This window comes from Lampris incognitus, chromosome 2 (genome assembly GCF_029633865.1).
Source record: "Lampris incognitus isolate fLamInc1 chromosome 2, fLamInc1.hap2, whole genome shotgun sequence".
Lineage (NCBI taxonomy): Eukaryota > Metazoa > Chordata > Actinopteri > Lampriformes > Lampridae > Lampris > Lampris incognitus.
In genome coordinates this window covers 52060143-52082319 of record NC_079212.1, presented here as the reverse complement: position 1 = coordinate 52082319, position 22177 = coordinate 52060143, and the positions used below count along the sequence as shown (strand labels likewise).

Here is a 22177-nt window from a genome sequence, read left to right as displayed (position 1 = left end):
TTTTAATGTTTCTCCCTGATACAGGTCGCCTAGGACTGTGATACCTTTCTGAAACCATGACTTCCAGAGGAAGGGTGATTTATCTATACAGCGCTTGGGATTTAGCCAGATCCCGGCGGACCGATGAAGAAAAGGATCAAATTTAAGTATCTTGAGCTATTCTCTTCCAAACCCTCTGAATATGGGACAAAATAGGATGTGACCGATACTGTGGGGCTAGTTTGGCTGTGATATAGTTCATGGGTGTAAGAGGAGTGCAAATGGTGCTGTCATGATGGAGCCACAAGGGAGCTCTCTCCGGGGGCAAGGACCACTGTGCCATATGCCTAAGAGTGAAAGCGTAATGGTAAAATAACAGGTTAGGTGCCGCAAGGCCTCCTCTGTCCAAGGGCCTCTGCAGTTTTCGCAGGCTCATTCTTGGGCGTTTATTGTTCCATAAGAATTTATTACAAAGTTGATCAAATTGTTTATAGTGTAGTGGGATTCGGATTGGGAGAGCCTGCATTAGGTAGTTGAATTTCAGAGCACAATTCATTTTAAGGATGTTTGCCTTGCCCCACATAGATAGATACAATGGAGACCAATGCTCTATATCAGCCCGCAGTTTGTCCAATAGGGGGTCAAAGTTTATTTTAATCAAGTCAGACAGTAGGGGGGGGGGCGTTATTCCAAGGTAATTGATGCCTTTCTTAGGCCAAGCAAAAGTGCCTGATTGGAAGAGGTTTTTGGGGCAATATGGCGTAAGAGGGAGAGCCGCAGACTTTGTCCAGTTCACTTTATAACCTGAAATGGACGAGAACTTGTCAATAATTTTAAATAGGGAGGAAGAGAGCGTTCAGGATCGGACATAAACAAAAGAATGTCATCTGCGTACAACATCAGTTTATGACATTTGTCCCCAATTTGAATGCCTGTAAATTTAGGTTCTTTACGGATAGCCACTGCTCATGGTTCTAGTGCGATGGCGAAGAGCAGAGGGGAGAGAGGGTCCCCCTGCCTGGTGCCTCTTCCGAGTTCGAATGAGGGAGAGAGTATGCCGTTGGTGAGCACAGATGCCTTGGGATGGGTGTATATGAGACTAATACAATCTATGAACTTCTTGCTGAAACCAAAACATTCCAGGGTGGAGAGCAGATATTGCCACTCCACTCTGTCGAATGCCTTTTCGGCATCCAGTGGGAATGCAGCCATAGGAGAGGTATTATCCTGAGTAGTCCACACAATATCCACAAATCTCCCAATGTTGTCTGCTGAGGAGCGGGAGCGTATGAAACCGACCTGGTCAGGATGGATCAAAGAGGTTATAACCCTGTCCAGCCGATTAGCTAAAATTTTAGATAGTATCTTACTGTCACAGGAGGTCAAACTAATGGGTCTGAAATTTTTACAATCTAAAGGGTCCTTCCCTTCTTTCGGAATAAGGGTAATAATGGCCTCTGATAGAGAGGGAGGAAGTTTTCCCTTCTCTAGAGCTTCATTATAGGTGTCTAGGAGTGATGGTGCTAGTTCCTCGGCGTAAGCCTTATAGAACTCAGCCGTGTAGCCATCTAAACCTGGTGCTTTACTTGAGGGTAGGTGTTTGATAACATCAGTTATCTCTCCAATAGTAATGGGTGAATCAAGATGTTCAAGCACATTTTTAATGCAGAGTTGACAGTTTCAGATGTCTGTTTTAGTGCCACGGACACGTGAAATCTATGAAATCGAGCGGCTTGGTCCCAAAGACATCTCAAACAATGTCACGTTTGCATTAAAAATGGCATAATTGACCGAATGACACCTAATGAAAATAGTCAAATGTTCCCAAAGACTCCTTCATGTTCATGACAGGTGTCATGTCACTCTTGTGCACACCCCTTCAAATAAAGTGAGCAGTCTTTGACATATCAACTACATACATACATTAACCTTGTTGTTCTGGACTGCACCTGCTATCAGTCATCTGGTGTCTTCGTTGCCCTTCGATTTTCTGGACAACCGTTCCTCCACGCACAATAGCCACCAAGACCACTGGATCCTCGGGTCCTCTAAGAAGCTGAAGCTGTTATTGCTGATGTGTGTCTTCAGGTGAATCATATGACAGTAAATTGGATGCATTTTTAAAGGTGATTTATGTTAGATTTCTGTAACATTCCAAGCCTGGAATGAATTTTCGTGCTGTTCCTGACACGAAGAATTATTATTATTATTATTTACTAAATGTACAGATGTTTAGTACTGTATTGCTCTCTCAAATAAGTGTTGGAGTATACTGAGTGGTAGCGCAGAGTGCACCACCAATTATACTGTGACGGCACAGCAGTCAAAGAGACGGTACACATATATTTCACTTCATCTTCACCATTTCATGCTTGTTTTCCCCACAACCATCTGGCGACCCCTGGACATTCTCGTGACCTCAGGCTGAGAACCAATGCATCAGACACTATTAGACGTCATTGGTAACCTCATAGCATAACCTCAAACCATTCCCCCCTTAATTTAGCAGGGCTGGAGGGCAAATACAGAAAACACTAGGTGCTACAGATGAGATCCCACTGAATAAACAACTATGGACAAAGCGTCCTCAAGTCATCCTAAACAATTGTACTGTACACAATCTACAAAAGCCACGGTCAACTGCATCGCAGCAAATTGGCTACCTTTAAGCCAGAAGCATCAGTATAATTGCATTGGACCTTAAATAGAAGAAAACTGAAGCACAGTGAAACATGTCTGTGTGAACCCAGACACGGAGGATGCACAGGCCAGTGCATTCTTAGTGCTGGTCCAGAGCCCGCATAAATGGGGAGGGTTGCATCAGGAAGGGCATCTGGCGTAAAACCTTTGCCAAATTAAATATGCGGATCATAAATCAGATTTCCATACCAGACCAGTCGAGGCCCGGGTTACCAACTACCACCACCAGTACTGTTAACCAGCAGGGCGCCGGTGGAAACTATGCTACTGTTGGGCGAAGGAGAAGCAGAGGGGGAAGATATGTCCAGAGGCAGTGGGAGATAAGGAAGGGTAGGAGTGTGGAGGTGAGAGTCAGATCTTTGAATGTTGGCACTATGACTGGTAAAGGGAGAGAGCTGGCTGATATGATGGAGAGAAGGAAGGTAGATATACTGTGTGTGCAAGAGACCAGGTGGAAGGGGAGTAAGGCCAGGAGCATCAGAGGTGGGTTCAAACTCTTCTACCATGGTGTGGATGGGAGGAGAAATGGGGTAGGGGTAATTCTGAAGGAGGAGTATGTCAAGAGTGTGCTGGAGGTGAAGAGAGTGTCAGACAGAGTGATGAGTATGAAGCTGGAAATCGAAGGTGCGATGACAAATGTTATCAGCGCATATGCCCCAAAAGTTGGGTGTGAGATGGAAGAGAAAGAAGAATTCTGGAGTGAGTTGGATGAAGTGGTGGAGAGAGTACCCAAGGAGGAGAGTGGTGATTGGAGTGGACTTCAATGGGCATGTTGATGAAGGGAACAGAGGTGATGGGCAGGTATGGTGTCAAGGAGAGGAATGTGGAAGGACAGATGGTGGTGGATTTCGCAAAAAGGATGGAAATGGCTGTGGTGAATACATATTTCAAGAAGAGGGAGGAACACAGGGTGACGTACAAGAGTGGAGGAAAGTGCACACAGGTGGACTATATCTTATGTAGGAGGCGCAATCTGAAGGGAATGGAGACTGCAAGGTGGTGACAGGGGAGAACGCAGCTAAGCAGCATCGAATGGTGGTCTGTAGGATGACTTTGGAGAAGAAGAAGAAGAAGAGAGTGAAGGCAGAGCCAAGGATCAAATGGTGGAAGTTGAAGAAGGAAGACTGTTGTGTGGAGTTCAGGCAGGAGTTAAGACAGGCACTGGGTGGTAGTGAAGAGTTGCCAGATGGCTGGGCAACCACTGCAGAAATAGTGAGGGAGACAGCTAGGAAGGTACTTGGTGTGTCATCAGGACAGAGGAAGGAAGACAAGGAGACTTGTGGTGGAATGAGGAAGTACAGCAAAGTATACAGAGGAAGAGGTTGGCAAATTAGTGGGAGAGTCAGAGATGAAGAAAGCAAACAGGCGCACAAGGAGATGCAGCACAAGGCAAAGAGAGAGGTGGTGAAGGCAAAGGAAAAGGCGTATGGTGAATTGTATGACAGGTTAAACACTAAGTAAGGAGAAAAGGACTTGTACCGATTGGCTAGACAGAGGGACCGAGCTGGGAAGGATGTGCAGCAAGTTAGGGTGATCAAAGATAAGAGATGGAAATGTGCTGACAAGTGAGGAGAGCTGGTTGAGAAGGTGGCTGATGAATGAAGAAAATTAGAGAGAGAAGGTTGGATGATGTGAATCAGGAAGTGCGGTGGATTAGCAAGGAGGAAGTGAGGGAAGCTATGAAGAGGATGAAGAGTGGAAAGGCAGTTGGTCCTGATGACATACCTGTGGAGGCATGGAGGTGTTTAGGAGAGATGGCAGTGGGGTTTTTAACTAGATTGTTTAATACAATCTTGGAAAGTGAGAGGAGGCCTGAGGAGTGGAGAAGAAGCATACTGGTACCGCTTTTCAATAACAAGGGCGATGTGCAGAACTGTAGCAACTACAGAGGTATTAAGTTGATCAGCCACAGCATGAAGATATGGGAAAGAGTAATAGAAGCTAGGTTAAGAGGAGAGGTGACGATCAGCGATCAGCAGTATGGGTTCATGCCACGAAAGAGCACCACAGATGTGATGTTTGCTTTGAGAATGTTGATGGAGAAGTATAGAGAAGGCCAGAAGGAGTTACATTGTGTCTTTGTAGATTTAGAGAAAGCATATCATATGGTCATCCTCTGTGTTGGAGTTTGCATGTTCTCCCCGTGTCTGCGTGGGTTTCCTCCGGGGGCTCCGGTTTCCTCCCACAGTCCAAAGACATGTGGGTCAGGTGAATCGGCCGTACTAAATTGTCCCTAGGAGTGAATGTGTGTGTGTGTGTGTGTGTGTGTGTGTGTGTGTGTGTGTGTGTGTGTGTGGGCCCTGTGATGGACTGGCGGCCTGTCCAGGGTGTCTCCCCTGGTGCCCAATGACTGCTGGGATAGGCTCCAGCCTGTCATTCCAACCGCACAGTGGTGAGGTGTGCGGTTGGAATGACAGATGGGTTGAAGGTGGAGGTGGGATTACAGCAAGGATTGCCTCTGAGCCTTTTCTTGTTTACAATAGTGATGGACATGTTGACGGACAAGATCAAGCAGGCCTCTCCGTGGACGATGATGTTTGCAGATGACATTGTGATCTGTAGTGAGAGTAGGGTGCAGGTTGATGAGAGCCTGGAGAGGTGGAGGTATGCACTGGAGAGAAGAGGAATGAAAGTCAGTAGGAGCAAGACGAAATACATATGCATGAATGAGGGGGAGGACAGTGGAATGGTGAGGAAACAAGGAGTGGAGGTGATGAAGGCGTATGAGTTTAAATACTTGGGGTCAACTGAGAGGTGAAGAAGAGAGTGCAGACAGGGTGGAGTGGGTGGAGAAGAGTGTCAGGAGTGATTTGTGACAGAAGGGTACCAGCAAGAGTTAAAGGGAAGGTTTACAAGACGGTTGTGAGACCAGCTATGTTGTATGGTTTGGAGACAGTGGCACTGACGAAAAGACAGGAGGCGGAGCTGGAGGTGGCAGAGTTGAAGATGATAAGATTTTCACTGGGAGTGATGAAGAAGGACAGGATTAGGAACGAGTATATTAGAGGGACAGCTCAGGTTGGACAGTCTGGAGACAAAGCAAGAGAGGCAATATTGAGATGGTTTGGACGTGTGGAGGAGAGATGCTGGGTATATTGGGAGAAGGATGCTAAATATGGAGCTGCCAGGGAAGAGGAGAAGAGGAAGGCCAAAGAGGAGGTTTATGGATGTGGTGAGGGAGGACATGCAGGTGGCTGGTGTGACAGAGGAAGATGCAGAGGACAAGAAGAGATGGAAAGGGGTGATCCGCTGGGGCAACCCCTAACGGGAGCAGCTGAAAGTAGTAGTAGTAGTAGTAGTAGTAGTAGTAGCAGTAGTAGTAGTGGTGGTGGCAGTAGTAACGGGAGCAGCTGAAAGTAGTAGTAGTGAAATGTGTCTGTGTACACGTCTGTAAACAAGGTGTGTCTTTGTGTTTGTTTACCACAACATGGCTAGCAGAGATTTAAACAAAATCAATGACCTGGAAAAGAGAACTAAGGCACTTGCCAGCAGCACAGCCAAACCAATCAGCTGACCCAGTGAACCAGCTGCAGATGATCGCACACTGGGAGTAGCTGTATAGAGAATTCAGCTCGTATGGCCTGGCAGCTCGTGCACACTGCAAAGACCGAAGCCAATGCAGTGCTTTTCTTGCCCTGCAAACACCTCCAAATCTGCACATGTAAACTGGTGCATTTCTGCAGCTATCAGTCATTGCGGCTCGGTGGCCCAGTGGTTAGCACTGTTGCCTCACAGCAAGAAGGTCCTGGGTTCGAACCCCAGGCCGTCCCAGGCCCTTTCTGTGTGGAGTTGGATGTTTTTCCCGTGTCTGCGTGGGTTTCCTCCAGGAGCTCCAGTTTCCTCCCATCATCAAAACGACATGCATCTTAGGGTTAATACTCCTGTCTGTGCCCCTGAGCAAGGCAATAGGAAGAAATAACTGAAGTTGGCCCCCGGGTGCTGCACAGCAGCTGCCCACTGCTCCTAGCTACACAGCCAGGATGGGTTAAATGCAGAGAGTGAATGTCATTGTATGCATGTACAAATGATAAAGTATATTCTATTCTACTGCTTTAACTGTGCCTTTTGGGCTACCAGATGTTTTACACTAGTGACTTCTGACATGTGACCACTTGGAGTTCAGCACAACCCATGAAGATGCAAGAGACCCTGTGGAGCTGACATCCCATTATCTTTATCTAACATGTAAATCTAACAATATATAGCACATAATGAAATGCAAAGTGTGGCTTCTGGACGATGCAGCATAGGGAACATGGAATTAAGTGACTTTATGGAACAGTTGCTGGCGTCAGAAGACTTTTATGACTTGGCTCTAATATTATTGTCCAGAACACATTAACATCCTGCAACACCGGGCCAAGAGATACCATAGAGTACAAAATGTCTCCACAGGCTGGCAAGAGATGGAAGTGCCTAACTGGACATGCACACACGCACGCGCGTGCGCACACACACACACACACACACAAACACACACACACACACACACACAAACACACACACACACACACACACACACACACACACACACACACACACACACACACACACACACACACACACACAAATGACTTAAAGTCCCATTTGCATTCATCGTGGAGTGGAATGAGCGTGTCCTTCAGACACACTTGGCCTCCATGTCGTAGAGCTGGAGAAGATCAGAAATCACAGCATCAATGTCCACTTTCCTCACGTTCTCGCACAGCACCTGCACACACACAAAAGAGCAGCTCAGCGCTACATCTTGCAGTTTTCTCTAGAACAGAAGAGTAAAGACCCATGTAATGTCCGGAGGGTTTGTGCAGAAAACTATACACACAGGTACACAGTAAAACACAAATAAACCATTCTTTTTCTCCAGACTACGCATGATCAGAGATGAGAGATCGTCCCACACATACCTGCCACCACTCACGCTCCCCGACGGACAGCTCCACGCCATAGCTCTTGAGCGCTAGGTAAAGTGTTGCTATAGCGATGTGCTGGGGTGCATGGTGGATGCACATCAGACCATGGTAACAGTCTCTAAGCAATGCCCAAGCAGTTTCAGCGACAGGAGTTCGAGACCAGGCATGGCGATTCACCAAGGACTTCACTGACCACAGGTAGTGTAGCAGATACTATGGAAAGATAGGCACAACATAGAGACACCTACTTGATTACATAGTATTATCTGTGTTTTACCTATGTGTGAATGAGAGGGGGACAGCAGAATGGTGAGGATGCAAGGAGTAGAGGTGACGAAGGCCTATGAGTTTAAATACTTGGGGTCAACTGTCCAAAGTAACAGGGAGTGCAGGAGAGAGGTGAAGAAGAGATTGCAGACAGGGTGGAGTGGGTGGAGAAGAGTGTCAGGAGTGATTTGTGACAGAAGGGTACCAGCAAGAGTTAAAGGGAAGGCTTACAAGATGGTTGTGAGACCAGCTATGTTATATGGTTTGGAGACAGTGGCACTGATGAAAAGACAGGAGGTGGAGCTGGAGGTGGCAGAGTTGAAGATGCTAAGATTTTCACTGGGAGTGATGAAGGAGGACAGGATAGGAACGAGTATATTAGAGGGACAGCTCAGGTTGGATGGTTTGGAGACAAAGCAAGAGAGACAAGATTGAGATGGTTTGGACATGTGTGGAGGAGAGATGCTGGGTATATTGGGAGAAGGATGCTGAATATGGAGCTGCCAGGGAAGAGGAGAAGAGGAAGGCCAAAGAGGAGGTTTATGGATGTGGTGAGGGAGGACATGCAGGTGGGCCGGTGTGACAGAGGAAGATGCAGAGGACAGGAAGAAATGGAAACAGCTGATCCGTTGTGGCAACCCCTAACGGGAGCAGCCAAAAGTAGTAGTAGTAGTAGTAGAAGCAGTTGTAGTAGTAGTAGTAGTAGATCTGTGTTTTACCAATACCCAAGTGCCAAATAGGCAGTTTGTTGGAATGGAGAATCACAGGAAGGCATTAGAAAGTTTACTGAAAAGCTGAAATATGCAACTTTTCTCCATTAATAAACAGTTATTTTATCCTACTGGGTCATGCAGTCAAGTTATATAATACTAACTGGCATCTTTACCATGGCTGGAGACACTCACCGGTCTTCATATACCGCTGTTGAAAGTTTTGGTTTGGGTCACACCAACTGGTGCAGTGGCAAACAAGTACATGTTGGAAACAAGTCCAGCATGAACAAAGATTTAAATGTGTTGCAGTGTTTCTGTTGGACACAACATCAGTCTTATTGTATAATACTGCTGTGATATAATTTGATGAAGTTTGTCTTACTTTACATTGTCTGCGTTAGCGTTGGTCCGAGGAGGCCATTTTTTCCAACGGTGTGGATACACCTTGTTTGTACTCAGCTCAAGATGGCTGTGGTTGATGAGAGTCCGCAGTTGGAACCCTTCTGCAGGTGAAGGCTAATCTGGTCTTTGCCGCCCTACTCAGGCGAGGCGTACAGGCTAAGGGGCGAAACGCTTGTGACCCTGAGATACCTGCTGAAGACGCAGCAGGTTTCACCGCAAGGCGAATGCTCTGACCACCGTTCCACCAAGGAATACCATCAAGAGGAGTAACTTGTAACATCCTAAGCAGCTCCTGCAGTTTCTGCCCGTAGCGAAGCACCTCTGATGTTGATTTCACCTGTATTCCCAGAATATCAGTTGCATTAAGTCTGTTACTTGCTGTCTCCTACACTGAACTATATCAGAACATGGTTTTACTGTAATACTTATCGTCTGTCCAACAGAACCACCATCATCATCATCATCATCATCCTTCGACCGCAGTCCAGGATGCATTCACAACGTCATGCCAGTATTCTCTGTTTCCCATTTGATTTGGTAGGTCTTGAACATTGATTTGAGTGTCTCTTGAAATACAGTCAATGTAGCTGAAAGGTCGCCTTCCTCTGTTAGGACATGGGAGACGCATACAGATAACATCAGATATAATCTCAGTCAAGCCCTACACCCCCGCCTGACCACTTCGCTCTGCTGCCTCAGGACACCTGTTTGCCCCGTCGCTCAGAGGCCCTTGCTGCCGATCGACCCGGTCACGGCTCTTTTCTGTCCTGGCCCCACAGTGGTGGAATGAACTCCCCACTGATGTCAGGACAGCGGAGTCGCTGCCATCTTTCGGCGCAGGTTGAAAACTCACCTCTTCAAGAACTACTACCCTGTTACTTGTTCTTAGCACTTATTGTATTCACTCGTTAAAAAAAAACAACTCTTTCTTGCACTTTTACTTTAGCACTGGTTTTCCTCTTAGATACTTGTTTAGATGCACTTATGACCTCTGATGACTAGTAGTTCTCCTGATTTCCTACGTTAAATGATGCACTTATTGCAAGTCGCTTTGGATAAAAGCGTCAGCTAAATGACTGTAATGTAATGTAATCTGATCTTTTGCTCTATAGCAATGTCCTGCAAAAGGTGCTCTCCTCTGTGCAGCCGTGGATGAGATAGGTGGTGTATCACCGTAGATTTCAGCTTTGGTTTTGTGCTCCTGCCAGGAGATGTTCTTAACTCTCATAAGGAGGCGTGTGTATGTTCTGTCAAGCCTCGCCGGAAGATCTTTTTTCATGGTCCACGTCTCTGACGCATAAAGTAGGATACTTTCAACACATGCTCTGAAGAATGCTACTTTTGTCTTGTCAGAGATGTCAGACTTCCACATATGATGTAATTTATTACAGGCAATCCAGGCTTGTCCTTTCCTTGACATGAAATCTTGCTTACTGTCGACAACAAAAAAGCCGAGATATTTGAAGTCAGTGACCTCGTTGAGCGGTGTTCCATTATTGACTGTGATTCGTTGGTGCATTGTGTCCTCATTGATCGACATGTACTCAGTCTTTTTGGAATTAATACTGAGACCAACTCTAACTGAAGCTTTTTCAACTCAGGTTAATGGCTCTAGGGCTTACCACATTGTCATCAAATAGATAAAATAACCAAGTATTCATGGGGAAGAGTTGCAGATTGCAGCTTCAACGTCAGTTTAGAATATCTTCTTTTCTATATTTAGGTGAGAATATCTGTACTGTCCCTGCAGTAACTACTACTACTACTACTACTGTCCCTGCAGTAACTACTACTACTACTGTCCCTGCAGTAACTACTACTGTCCCTGCAGTAACTACTACTACTATCCCTGCACAAACTACTACTACTACTGTCCCTGCGGTAACTACTACTACTACCGTCCCTGTAGTAACTACTACTACTGTCCCTGCAATAACTACTACTACTACTACTACTGTCCCTGCAGTAACTACTACTACTACTACTACTACTACTGTCCCTGCAGTAACTACTACTACTGTCCCTGCAGCAACTACTACTACTACTGTCCCTGCAGTAACTACTACTACTACTACTGTCCCTGTAGTAACTACTACTACTGTCTCTGCAATAACTACTACTACCACTACTACTACTGCCCCTGCAGTAACTACTGCTACTGTCCCTGCAGTAACTACTACTACTGTCCCTGCAGTAAACTCCAGGTTAAAAGAAAACCTTTGATATCTGCAAAACGTTTGACCTCGATCTGCCCCAGACCAGTGGTTCTCAATCAAGCCCTCAGATAATACCAGTACTACTGGTACCAGGTAGTTCATTACATTCACTTGTTTGTTCCAGTTATTCCAGCCACCAATTAGATAGGTATAAGGCCTGGCATGACAAATGAATGTAATCAACTCCCCGAAAGAATAGAAAATTGATCTAAATGGGTTTTACTGCAGGTTTGAAAAGCAAACTTTCACACCCTTCATCCTCTCCAGCCACAACATACAACCAACTCCACTTTCTGCCAGCCACTCTCCCCTCCCCACCAAACCCCCACCCGCACTCAGGATCTGTGTTGAGGACGTCCGCCAGCTCTTCCAGAGACAGAACACCAGGAAGGCACCGGGCACGGATGGCGTGTCACCCTCCTGTCTTAAAGTCTGTGCCGACCAGTTGGCCCCCATTTTCACACTGATCTTCAACAGATCACTGGAGCTGTGTGAAGTTCCGTCCTACTTCAAGAGCTCCACTATCATCCCGGTCCCCAAAAAACCCCGTATCACAGGATAAAATGACTACAGGCCCATTGCCCTAATGTCTGTGGTCATGAAATCCTTTGAGAGATGGTCTTGGCCCACCTGAAGGAAATCACAGGCCTACTGCTCGACCCCCTGCAGTTTGTCTACCGAGCAAATAGGTCAGTGGATGATGCAGTCAACATGGGATTGCACTACATCTTCCAATACATCGACTCCCCAGGGACATACACAAGGGTCCTGTTTGTGGACCTCAGCTCAGTGTTCAACACCATCCCAGATATCCTCGTTTGGAGTAGCTGTATTTTTGTACTATACCAGCCCCCATCTGCCAGTGGATTAAAATCTTTCTGACAGACAGGAGGCAGCAGGTGAAGCTGGGGAAAATCACATCCAGCACCTGGACAACTGGCACCCCCCAGGGATGTGTGTTCTCCCCTCTACTCTTCTCCCTCTACACAAATGACTGCATCTCAAGTGACCCATCTGTTAAACTCCTGATGTTTGCAGACGACACAAAAATCATTGGCCTTCTCCGGGATGGTGACGAGTCTGCATATAGATGGGAGGTTGATCAGCTGGCCCTCTGGTGTGGCCATAACAACCTGGAGCTGAACACACTAAAAACAGTGGAGATAACAGTGGACTTCAGGAGGAGCCCCCCAATACTGCCCGCCCTCACCATACTCAACAGCATGGTGTCTACGGTATAAACCTACAGATTTCTGGGCTCCACAATCTCCCAGGACCTAAGGTGGGCATCCAACATAGACACAATCATCAAAAAGGCCCAGCAGAGGATGTACTTTCTCCGCCAGCTCAAGAAATTTAACCTGCCTCAGGAACTGTTGATTCAGTTCTACACTGCAATAATCCAGTCTGTCCTCTGCACATCCATCACTGTCTGGTTTAGATCGGCCACCAAACAGGACAGGGACAGACTACAACAGACAGTTGGGTCTGCAGAGAAAATCAATGGTGCCAACCTGCCCTCCATTCAGGACTTATACACCTCCAGACTCAAGAAATGTGCAGGTAACATCACTGCAGACCCATCACACCCTGGTCACAACCTGTTCCAACTCCTCCCCTCTGGTAGGCGCTACAGAGCACTGTACCCCAAAACAACCAGATATAAACACAGTTTCTTTCTGCAGGCTGTCACTCAAATTAACGATTAACACTGTCGATAAATCCAACCATTTTTATGTACTGTACTGTACATGTTATATATACTGTACTGTGCCTGTTGTATATATACTGTACTGTACATGTTGTATATACTGTACTGTACATTGAACATATACTGGTACACTCTGTCATGTCCATCTACCTCAGGTATGTATGTAAGTACCCTGCTAACATGTATTTCAGCATCTCTGATATATTCTCTGCACCATTACTCTTTATCGCCTCTTATTTCACCTGTATAAGTCAATCTTTGTGTATATATGTGAAGATTGTTGTGTTGTAATGTTGTTATTCTATGTTAAGTACACTGAGAGAGCCACGAAACCAGAGTCAAATTCCATGTATGTGCAAACCTATATAATAATAATAATAAATCAAACTTATATAGCGCTTTTATAACACTCAAAGTCACTTTACAATAAAGGGGGTGAAACACTACAACAGATAAACACAACACAGACATACAGGGGTAGATGGAAAGGGGGACTACGATGGTCAATACACATGATTCTGATTCTGATTTGTTGTTTCCTTGTGACATTGTCACAGTTCTATTAAAGACCGATCTCCCTCACCCACTCTCCCAACAATCTGTGTCAACACCTCCTCCACACTGACTAAACTACTTGACTTTTCATCCCCATCCCAAATACAAAACCAGCAGTACCGGTGGTAGACCAAGAACAGATTGAGAATCACTGCCCTAGACCATATACGGAACACAAGAATGCATCACACACACACACACACACACACACACACACACACACACACACACACACACACACACACACACACACCTTGTGTGGGTGTTGAAAGGAGACGTGGAAGTTGAGCTGTCTGAGGATGAGAAGCTCGCATTGCACCACGCTATCCCTCAGATCCCAGAACTCCTTGTCACATTCCAGAGGAGCGCTACCACTGTTGAAGTATCTGCAACGAAGGGCGAGACAAAGGTGGGGGGGTGTATGACATGACAAGATAAAGAGCCATATAATCACTTCGTCACACCTGTAACATGTGACACCTGTCTTCGACCAACTGTACAAAGCTCTTTTCTGTTGATCAGCAGACTGAAATAAGTGACAGGACAACCTGTTAGGGGGACTTCCAAGGTGTCACTGACTTTTCAGGCTTGAGCTTCCTGGGAAAGCCCTTCCAAAGTTCAGGTACCCTGCCAACAAAGGTGTGGTCTCACAGTCTTTTTTTTTTTTTGAGGGGGGGATTTTTCCCCCTTTTTCGCCCCAATTGTATCCAGCCAGTTACCCCACTCTTCCGAGCCGTCCCGGTTGCTGCTCCACCTCCTCTGCCAATCTGGGGAGGGCTGCAGACTACCACGTCTCCTCCGATACATGTGGAGTCACCAGCCGCTTCTTTTCACCTGACAGTGAGGAGTTTCACCAGGGGGATGTGGCGCATGGGAGGACCACGCTAATCCCCCCAGTTCCCCCTCCCCCCTGAACAGGCGCCCCGACCGACCAGAAGAGGTGCTAGTGCAGCGACCATGACACATACCCACATCCGGCTTCCCACCCACAGAGACGGCCAATTGTGTCTGTAGGGATGCCCGACCAAGCCAGAGGTAACACAGGGATTCAAACCGGTGATCCCTGTGTTGGTAGGCAACGGAATAGACCGCTACACTACCCAGACACCCCACTGGTCTCTCAGTCTTAAGTCTAGACTTCGAAAAGGCCCCTGCTTGAGGGTCTCTAGATCATAGGGGTCCAAATGTCCAAGACATAACTAGGGGCCAAACCTTCCAGTTGTGAATGTAATCAGTCAAATTAAAATCAATTCTGAAGCTCACTGGCAGCCAACATATGGAAGCCAGGACAGAAGTAATGCAAACATACTTTGTGTACCGGTTTAGTGCTCTGCAGCATCGTTGTGTACCAACTGGAGCCAGGACATTGGCTTCTGGCCAAGGCAATAGTAAATAGATTTACAGTTATCCAGCCTGGAAGAGACGAACGCTTGTTCAAAGTAAGCAAATGATAAAAACGAGATTGGACCCCTCATCACTTATTCCTGAAGTCAGATCCACATTGAAAGAAAAAAAACTTTCATTTCCCACACACACACACACACACACACACACACACACACACACACACACACACACACACACACACACACACACACACACACACACCTAGGGACAATTTAGTCGGCCAAGTCACCTAACCTACATGTCTTGGGACTGTGGGAGGAAACCGGAGCACCTGCAGGAAACCCACACAGACACAGGGAGAACATGCAAATTCCACACAGAGGATGACCCCCCAAGGCTGAACTACCCCGGGGCTCGAACCCAGAACCTTCTTGCTGTGAGGCGACCACGCTAACCCCTGTGCCAAACGAGACTATTTGCGATCCAATCTCAGTAAGCTGAAGAGTGTCGTGGAAAATGCAACATTGGATGTCAGTATGCACTATGAACCACAACGCCACAGTGCAGTTTAATTTCACTGGGATATATATACCGTATTTCCAGGACTACACATTGCACCAGAGTACAAGTTTCACTGAGCAGAAAACCCGTTGTCGCGAGGGGAAAAAACACATACAAGTCGCTTCGGTGTACAAGTCACATTTTGGCACAGTAAAGAGTCCTGCGCAGGACTAATTTCTTAATCCTGCTCCAGCCCGCTGCCGCTGGACTTCTGACCATTACTGCCCTCTCCTGCAATGTGTGTGTCCCCTCCCACCCGCAAACATTCTGACCATTCACGCCCGCAAAATAGAGTTCCACTGATTGTGTCTCCTCCCGCCCCGCAGGGAAAACACATTATTTTACTGCGTAGTATTAACAGAGACGCACACCTGTCGGTAATAACATAGCGAAGTTACTTTCTAGAGCATTATTACATTCACACGAGTGCAGTTATTCTAGCAATAAGTACACCTATTCTAGGGCAAAATGAGATTGTATTTATTTTACTTATTATTTTAGAAGGCATTGTTAGCTGTGGTTGTTTTATTTTGTTTCCGATTCCCCGTGTCTTCTAATGCACGGGTTAGCACCGCAGTCAGTACAGTGTGCTGTGGTCATATCTAGAAGAAATAATGTGAGTGTAGACCTGCACACGCTACCTTGCCCTAGAGCAGGGGTCGGGAACCTTTTTGACTGGGAGAGCCATAAAAGCCAAATATTTCTAAATATATTTCATTGAGAGCCATATAGTATTTTTAACGTATAATAAATTAAATATGTCTTACTTTTAATGCGACTTCTGGTGCTGCATGGTTTTGCTGATGGCCTTGTAGTCTGGTTCATACGTGGTGAGGTTGAGCTTCATGCAGGCGTTGAGGCTTCCATCAGTTAAACGTGAGCGTAGGTTGGTCTTAATGTTCCTCATATGCGAGAAAGACTGTTCACATGCATATGTAGAGCCAAACATGGTCAATACGGCAATACTCACACGCTGCATTGTGTGGTATGTCACAGGAAGCTCGTTCCAAGTTTTAAGAATCAGCTGGTCTTCAGGTTGAAGATTTTTAATTTCTGTCCACTTGTGTTCCCTCGCCAGCTCTGCTCGCTGTCGCGCAAGACTTTCCAACTCTCCATTAAGTGACTTGAACTTACTCATCCACATGTCTGATGCCTTCAGGTCAGCAACTTCCAGCTCAAAGTCTCCGATAGAGACCCCGGGGATGCATGTCAGGTCGATTTTGTCCACTGCACACTCATGTGGATGAGTGATGAACTTGAAAAGACCAGTGCGCACACGAAATTCTCCAAAACGTGCTTTGAATGACTGCAGGAGATTGAACGTAAAGCCAGCTAGCTGCTGGAGATCCAGATGTTGAGTGGAGTCACTTGCTAAGCATGCATCTCTAAATTGTTGCAGTCTTTCAAAGTGCAGAAGACGACCTGTTTCAATGTCCCTGAGAAAGACTTCCAGCTTGCTTTCAAATGCAAACACTGCTTGTTGAAGGGATGAGATTGTATTTCCAATACCTTGCATTTTCACATTGAGCTGGTTCAGATGGCCAGTTATGTCCACGAGATAGTGAAACTGCAGGAGCCAGTCAGTGTTGTCTAGCTCAGGATGCTTGACGCCTTTCATTTCAAGAAAAGTCCGGATTTCACTCAGGCAAGCTGCAAAACGGCTGAGCACCTTCCCCCTTGACAACCAACGCACGTTGCTGTGTAAAAGCAGACCGGGATAATGATTCCCAACTTCTTCTAACAGAGCTTTAAACTGGCGATCATTTAAAGCTCGGGCAACAATAAAGTTGACCACTCGAATGACCAGAGACATCACCTCGCCAAGCTCCTGGCCACACGTCTGAGCGCAAAGCGCCTCCTGGTGCAGGATGCAATGAAAACTTAGGATGGCTCTCTTTTCATGTTCACGGAGAAGCGCTACAAATCCTTTGTTCTTCCCCAACATACAGGGTGCACCATCAGCACAGACAGAAATAAGTTTATCCATCGGTAGTTTTTTTTCTTTAGCAAACTCCATGAAAGACATGAATAAATCCTCTCCTCTTGTTGTCCCTTTCATTGGCAAAACAGCCAAGCTTTCCTCACGCAGTGTGTCACCTGCAGCATACCTGGCAATGATACTGCACTGAGATAGATGGCTAACGTCTGTTGACTCATCTAACGCGAGAGAGAAGTATGTCCCGGCGTTTATGTCCTTAATTTGTGTTTCCTCGACTTGATTTGCCATCATGATGCTACGATCGTGCACAGTTCTTGCTGACAGGGGCATGTCTTTTATTCGTTTGATTATCTTGTCTTTATTTGGGAAGTCATCAAACAGTTCATTGGCCACATCAAGCATGAATGTTTTGGCATACTCGCCATCTGTGAATGACTTTCCATTCCTTACTATTGCCAAAGCCCCCGCAAAGCTAGCGGAATTCCCGTCACCTTGCTTGGTCCACACACGTAGTTGCTGCTGACTCGTCTGCACTCTCCGCTGTAGCTCCTCGCATGCCCTTTTCCTGCTGTCCCCTGCTGGATATTTCGATGCAAATGAAGCATGGTGCGTATCGAAGTGCCGCTTTATATTTGACCGTTTCATCGATGCAATTTTATCATTGCATATTAGACATACCGCAGATCCTGCTCTCTCCACAAATGCAAATTCCTCTGTCCACGCAGCCTGGAATGCACGGTAATCATCGTCTTTTTTTCTTTTCGCCATCTTTTCCGTTACAAGGGTTGAAGCGGATAAACTAGTTGGCTATCTGATAAAATTGATTTCTTCACCTTTACAATGACCCGGACATGCTCGCGAGCCATTGGTTCCCGACCCGACCCACGGGTGACCCGTGACCCGTGAAATTTATCTTCAAAACTAATTTCTGTTTACTTTAAAATGACACAGTATTATTAAGAAATATCACAAGTATTTTAAAATCAGTTCCAAACTGATTTTTTTGAAAAAAAAATAATTTTCAACTCAAAATTGTCTGGGAGCTATATGCCGTCACCGGAAGAGCCATATATGGCTCGCGAGCCATAGGTTCCCGACCGCTGCCCTAGAGAAACCTGCAGCCTGCAGGAGAGAAGGAGGACTTGACTGGCTCCACATGTATCAGAGGATGCCCACGGAAGTCTGTGCCCTCTCTGCAAGCACCTTAGGGGTCACGGCATGGTGAGGCTTTAAGACAACAGAGAATTGGACATGCCAAATTGGGATGAAAGAGAGGGACCCCCCCCCTCCCTCCCAAAATAAATAAATAGATAATTACATATTGTTAGAGACAGAGATCTGATTAAAAATGTTCCCATGTTACCTCCGGCTTGGTCGGGCGTCCCTACAGACACAATTAGCCGTGTCTGCAGGTGGGAAGCCGGAAGTGGGTATGTGTCCTGGTCGCTGCACCAGCATCGCCTCTGGTCGGTCGGGGCACCTGTTCAGGGGGGAGGAGGAACTGGGAGGAATAGCGTGGTCCTCCCACGCGCTACGTTCCTCTGGTGAAACTCCTCACTGTCAGGTGAAAAGAAGCGGCTGGCGACTCCACATGCATCGGAGGAGGCATGCGGTAGTCTGCAGCCCTTCCCAGAACGGCAGAGGGGGTGGAGCAGTGACCGGGACGGCTCGGAAGAGTGGGGTAATTGGCCGGATACCATTGGGGGGGGGGGACAAGAAAAAAAAGTTCCTATAGGTCATAAAACTGACCCCAGAATTTCTTAAGTTTACAGTCAGTGTGAGCTTTCAGGCAAGGCCTCTAACCTGTGGCTGACGTTGATGATGTCACGGGTCCTCAGGTGCTGCTCCTCCACTTTGCCAGCCAGGTAAACACAGCTCATTGCCACCAGATAGGGCTCATACACGCGCACACTCACACACTCAAAGAAACGGTGGTACAACACACATGCCGTGGCCACAGGCACCGATCGCATACCCAGCTTCACTCCTGTGGTAGTGAGACAGAGAGAGAGAGAGAGAGAAAGAGAGAGAGAGAGAGAGAGAGAGAGAGAGAGAGAGAGAGAGAGAGAGAGAGAGAGAGAGATGTCTGGTGAAAAGAATGCTTCACTTGTGAGAATATTACTTTAGATATATACATCAACCCAGTGATGGCCTGGTGGCCTGTCCAGGGTGTCTCCCCACCTGCCACCCAGTGACTGCTGGGATAGGCTCCAGCATCCAACGACCCTGAGAGCAAGATAAGCGGTTCAGATAATGGATGGACGGATGGATGTTTTCAGCTCATCACTACAGTTGTTCCACAAACCAACAGCCTTGGTTGTAACAGTGATGTTTCGCATGTCCTTACTGGTCATTAACAGCTGTTGAGCAAGTAATGGAGTGTCGAGTCCATAACTATGAAAGGGTTTCTCACAAGTTAAACAGACTGAGTTTCATGTCAGCAGGGTCAGCTGTACTATTAGTCTCTTGTGCTGTTGAGAGCAATGGCAAACTTGCAAACTATTTATTTTGGTAGTGCACTGTTGGGAATATACAACAGACCCACCCCTACATAAACACAAACATGATAATAATAATAAATTAAACTTATATAGCGCTTTTATAATAATACTCCAAGTTGCTTTACAATAAACGGGGTGAAACAGGACGACAGATAAACATAACAGACATACAGGGGTGGATGGGAAGGGGGGCTATGATAGGGAGAAGCAGCAGCCACACACGACGCCAGCAGTACTCTTCCACTTGGACAGATACAAAAGGGAAAGAAAAACAAACATCATAAATCACATAAATCACAGATGAAGTTTGAAGAGGTGAGTCCTCTTCAGACTTCTGAAGGGGTGTACTTCTGAGGTATCCCCCTACTCATACACTATGACAACGATGGACCTGTGTCTCATTAATCCAAATCATCCATCCATTATCCAAACCGCTTATCCTGCTCTCAGGGTCGCAGGATGCTGCAGCCTATCCCAGCAGTCATTGGGCGGCAGGCGGGGAGGCACTCTGGACAGGCCGCCAGGCCATCATAAGGTAACCATATAAAGGTCAGTTATCATTGTTATTATATGGTCTGGCGGCCTGTCCAGGATGTCTCCCCGCCTGCCGCCCAATGACTGCTGGGATAGGCTGCAGCATCCCGCGACCCCGAGAGCAGGATAAGCAGTTTGGATAGTGGATGGATGGATAATTATTAAATGTAAATTATAAAAACAAACAAAAAGCCTGTCCAATTCATCCACCCATCAATCCATCCATCCTCAAGGAGATGTACACCTTGAGCTTAATTATATATTGTGCAATTAATATACTTTATTACAAAGTATTTTCCCTATTATTTGAGAGGTCTTAATAGCTCTTTTGTTTGTTATCTTAGAAAGTCAAAGATGTTGCAGTTCAACACAAAACAGCCAGATATGACGTGTGATCTGAAGCACTTCAGCCTAATGTATGTGATGTTATGTATGCAATATGATGTATGTGATGTTATGTATGCGATATGATGTATGTGATGTTATGTGTGATGTTATGTATGCGATATGATGTATGTGATGTTATGTATGTGATGTTATGTGTGATGTTATGTATGTGATGTTATGTATGCGATATGATGTATGTGATGTTCTGTATGTGATGTTATGTGTGATGTTATATATGCGATATGATGTATGTGATGCTATGTGTGTGATGTTATGTATGTGATGTTATGTGTGACGTTATGTATGTGATGTTATGTATGCGATATGATGTATGTGATGTTATGTGTGATGTTGTTTGCGATATGTTGTATGTGATGTTATGTGTGATGTTATGTATGTGATGTTATGTATGCGATATGATGTATGTGATATGATGTATGTGATGTTATGTGTGATGTTATGTATGTGATATGATGTATGTGATGTTATGTGTGACGTTATGTATGTGATGTTATGTATGCGATATGATGTATGTGATGTTATGAATGTGATGTTATGAATGCGATATGATGCATGTGACATTTGCCGACAAGACAGATAAGCTTGAGAGCATTGTTAGTGGACTGTGAGTCGGCGTTTCATTAAGTGCCCCTGAAATCCCTCTACAACTTGGGACCCCTTTACAACACCACCAACTTTTTCACGAACACACACACACCTGCCTCCATGATGAAGCGACAAACGCGAAAATGTGTTTTCATGTCCCTGGCCGGATCGGCGTCCGCGTCTCCACCGGACCCTCTCCAGCTCGTCAGCCACATGGGCCCATCCGGAGGAGCCGTCGGTCGACGGGATGGCCCCTCCATCTCCAGCGCGGATTTCCCCCTCTGCTAACAGGATTTCTCCTAGCAGGATTACTGCTAACGGGATTTCTCCTAGCGGGATTTCTGCTAGCGGGATTTCTGCTAACGGGATTTCTGCTAGCAGGATCTCTGCTAGCAGGATCAGGATTTCTGCTAGCAGGATTTTATAACGTCTCCGTGGACACTCGTCAGCGATCCTGACACGCCGTTAGACTTCTAGCCATGCTCATGGAGGATGGACCACGTCGTGTCTCTAATCCAGCTCAACCCGGGATCGGGATGACTTTCACTCACTACCTCGTCTGGCGCACCGCAGCGCAACGCCCGGGACGTCTTCCGCCAACAGGCTCTTCTTCTTCTGTGGTGTTCGACCGTGTTTTGAAAACCACTGCCACCTACCGTCGGTGCTTCCGCTTAACAAAACAAAAAAAGTTTGGCGAATTATCCGACGTTGCACATGACCTCGTAAACACGGCCAAGATTTGACTTTCTTTTCTTTCTTTTTTATTGCTAAACAAGCCAAAGTTGGAATAGGAACCAGTGATTTAGGGTAAAGTACCGCCGCGGTCTCCTGTAACGCCGAGGTCCTGTT

General features: G+C 46.3%; 1 protein-coding gene across 1 annotated transcript; it reads right to left on the bottom strand.

The window, feature by feature from the left end:
• Positions 1-6841: 6841 nt before the first annotated feature.
• ccnq (cyclin Q) lies at positions 6842-21905 on the bottom strand. Its single transcript, XM_056274836.1, has 5 exons — positions 21441-21905; positions 19104-19287; positions 13707-13839; positions 7584-7802; positions 6842-7390 (listed from the first exon to the last, which is right to left on the bottom strand). The coding sequence occupies exons 1-5, from the start codon at positions 21586-21588 to the stop codon at positions 7301-7303; spliced, it is 774 nt and encodes a 257-aa protein (XP_056130811.1). The 5' UTR covers positions 21589-21905; the 3' UTR covers positions 6842-7300.
• Positions 21906-22177: the final 272 nt, after the last annotated feature.